Raw genomic sequence first — 1932 nt, 5'->3', positions numbered from 1 at the left:
TCTACCAAAAGACCATCCCAGGAACCACCCAATAATCACCTTAGCCCTTCTAATTTGAAGAGGAAGAAGAAAGGCAATGCTTTATCACTGAGTCATGCCCTAGACACCATGAAAGGGGGCCAGGCCAGGTGATGGGCACTGTGTCCTTGAAACAGGTCCTGACCTCCAGGGATGGGGGCCGATCCCAGGAGACAGGACTCTACTAGGATCACCAGCCTGGCCATGCAATGCCTTCATGCTGAGAAGTTTCCTGGAGGAGCTGCACCAGAGAGAGGGGATGCGTTTAGCCTAATGAGGAGAGTGGGGCAGATGTGGTCAGGCTAGCTGAGGCTCAGCAGAGAGGGATGGGCCAGGATGGGCTGGGTGCCCAGAACTTGCCACTGTCTCCCATGCCCCTGCCTTGCCTTCCTCTGGCCTGTCAGCCTTCCCATCCTCTATTATAGGAGATGCATGTATGGTAGGGGCTATCAACCCAGAGCTGTACAAGTTCCCAGAGGACAAAAGTGAGACGGACTTTCCTGCCGGCTGCCTGGGGCGGCTGTGGTTCTCGGTGGAATACGAGCAGGAGGCTGAGCGGCTGCTGGTAGGCTTGATCAAGGCACGGCACCTGCAAGCCCCCTCGGAGACCTGCAGCCCCCTGGTGAAGCTCTACCTGCTGCCCGATGAACGGCGCTTCCTCCAGTCCAAGACCAAACGCAAAACCTCCAACCCGCAGTTTGACGAGCACTTCATCTTCCAGGTACAGCCTCTGGAGAAGGCAGGGTCTGGTGCCCTCCGTGCGGCTGGGAAGGTGCAGACCTGCAGGAGAGCTGAGCCTCCTGTACCAGCCAGGGCCCTGCAGCCCCCGGGACCCTTGATGCCACCAGCTCTGCTTTACCTAGCCTGCTAGGTTAAGGCCTATCGGAGCCAATCCCTGATAGAGGGGCAGGGGAGAGACTTGGTCAGTAGTGACCAGAGGCCTGGGCTCCCCTGTCCTGACTGCCTGGAGGAGAGTGGGTGAAAACACAATTTTAGAGCAACTACTGAATGCCAGGCCCTGGCCTATGGGGCTCAGGGGAATTATCCCAAAGGCATGGAACAGTATGGGGTTTCTGGCAAGTTTATCCAAGGAGGGCAAAAGACGGGCCTTAGCGTGAGTGCAGGAGCTTCCTGTGCTATAAGAGGCCAGCGCGGGGGCCCAAGTACCCTCCCAGGGTAGGTGTGGTGCCTTGCTGCACTTTGGGCTGGCCGGGTCAGGCTCTGGAAGTGGAGAGGCTGTTGGGGCACCAAGCCAGTTTCACAGGGGCCTGGGAGCCTTAGCAGGTGACTGGGGGCCCTTGGGGAAGTAGCCATCGAGACCTGCCAAGAGGCCTTGGACAAACATGTTCTCAAGAGCTGGGTGGCAAGCTAGCCAAGAGGTGAGGTGCAGCCAGTCAGCTTTCAGGAGCAGTGTGACTGCTGAGGCCAGGGCCATCACTTGTGCCTTCCGCCCTGGCTGAGAGCTGGGAAGAGGGGTGCCCTCAGACCTGGTCCCGGGCTGTCTTTCTGAGGCCAGGGCTGTGAGAATTCAGAGGTGAATCACTCTTCTCCAGACGTCAGAATCCAAGGCTGCAGCCTTGCTGACGTGCGACACGTCATGCTTGCAGGATAATTTTTCTTGGCTCATCACTTACCCACTCTATCTCGCCCCAACTTGATCCAGTCCCTCTGTGCCTCCAGAGGGAAGGGGGAAAGGGAGAAAGGGAAAGAGAAGAAAATCAGTATTAATGGGCCATCTGCTGTAGGTCAGACACTGTGACTGGGGTTTTACAACCAGAGAGGAAGACCCATGACCCCCATTTCACAGGCGAGGAGGCCAAATCTCAGGGAGGGGAGGACTGGTATGCCCAGCTCTGACAGCAGAGACAGGCCAGTGCCCGGGGTCCTGTGCCTTTGCTACAGCGCTGGGTGGTG

At 57.8% G+C, this 1932-nt stretch overlaps 1 protein-coding gene across 1 annotated transcript in view; it reads left to right on the top strand.

The window, feature by feature from the left end:
* Positions 1 to 1932, top strand: part of SYT15 (synaptotagmin XV) — a 23312-nt gene that overhangs the window by 5493 nt on the left and 15887 nt on the right. Inside the window, exon 5 of the mRNA XM_011990978.1 lies at positions 444 to 739. Coding sequence (XP_011846368.1) covers positions 444 to 739 — 296 coding nt within the window. The remainder of the gene's footprint in view (positions 1 to 443; positions 740 to 1932) is intronic.

Source organism: Mandrillus leucophaeus, unplaced genomic scaffold (genome assembly GCF_000951045.1).
Source record: "Mandrillus leucophaeus isolate KB7577 unplaced genomic scaffold, Mleu.le_1.0 Scaffold388, whole genome shotgun sequence".
In the NCBI taxonomy this organism is placed as follows: domain Eukaryota; kingdom Metazoa; phylum Chordata; class Mammalia; order Primates; family Cercopithecidae; genus Mandrillus; species Mandrillus leucophaeus.
Note: the sequence above shows the minus strand (reverse complement) of the source record. Positions and strands in the feature narration are given on the sequence as shown.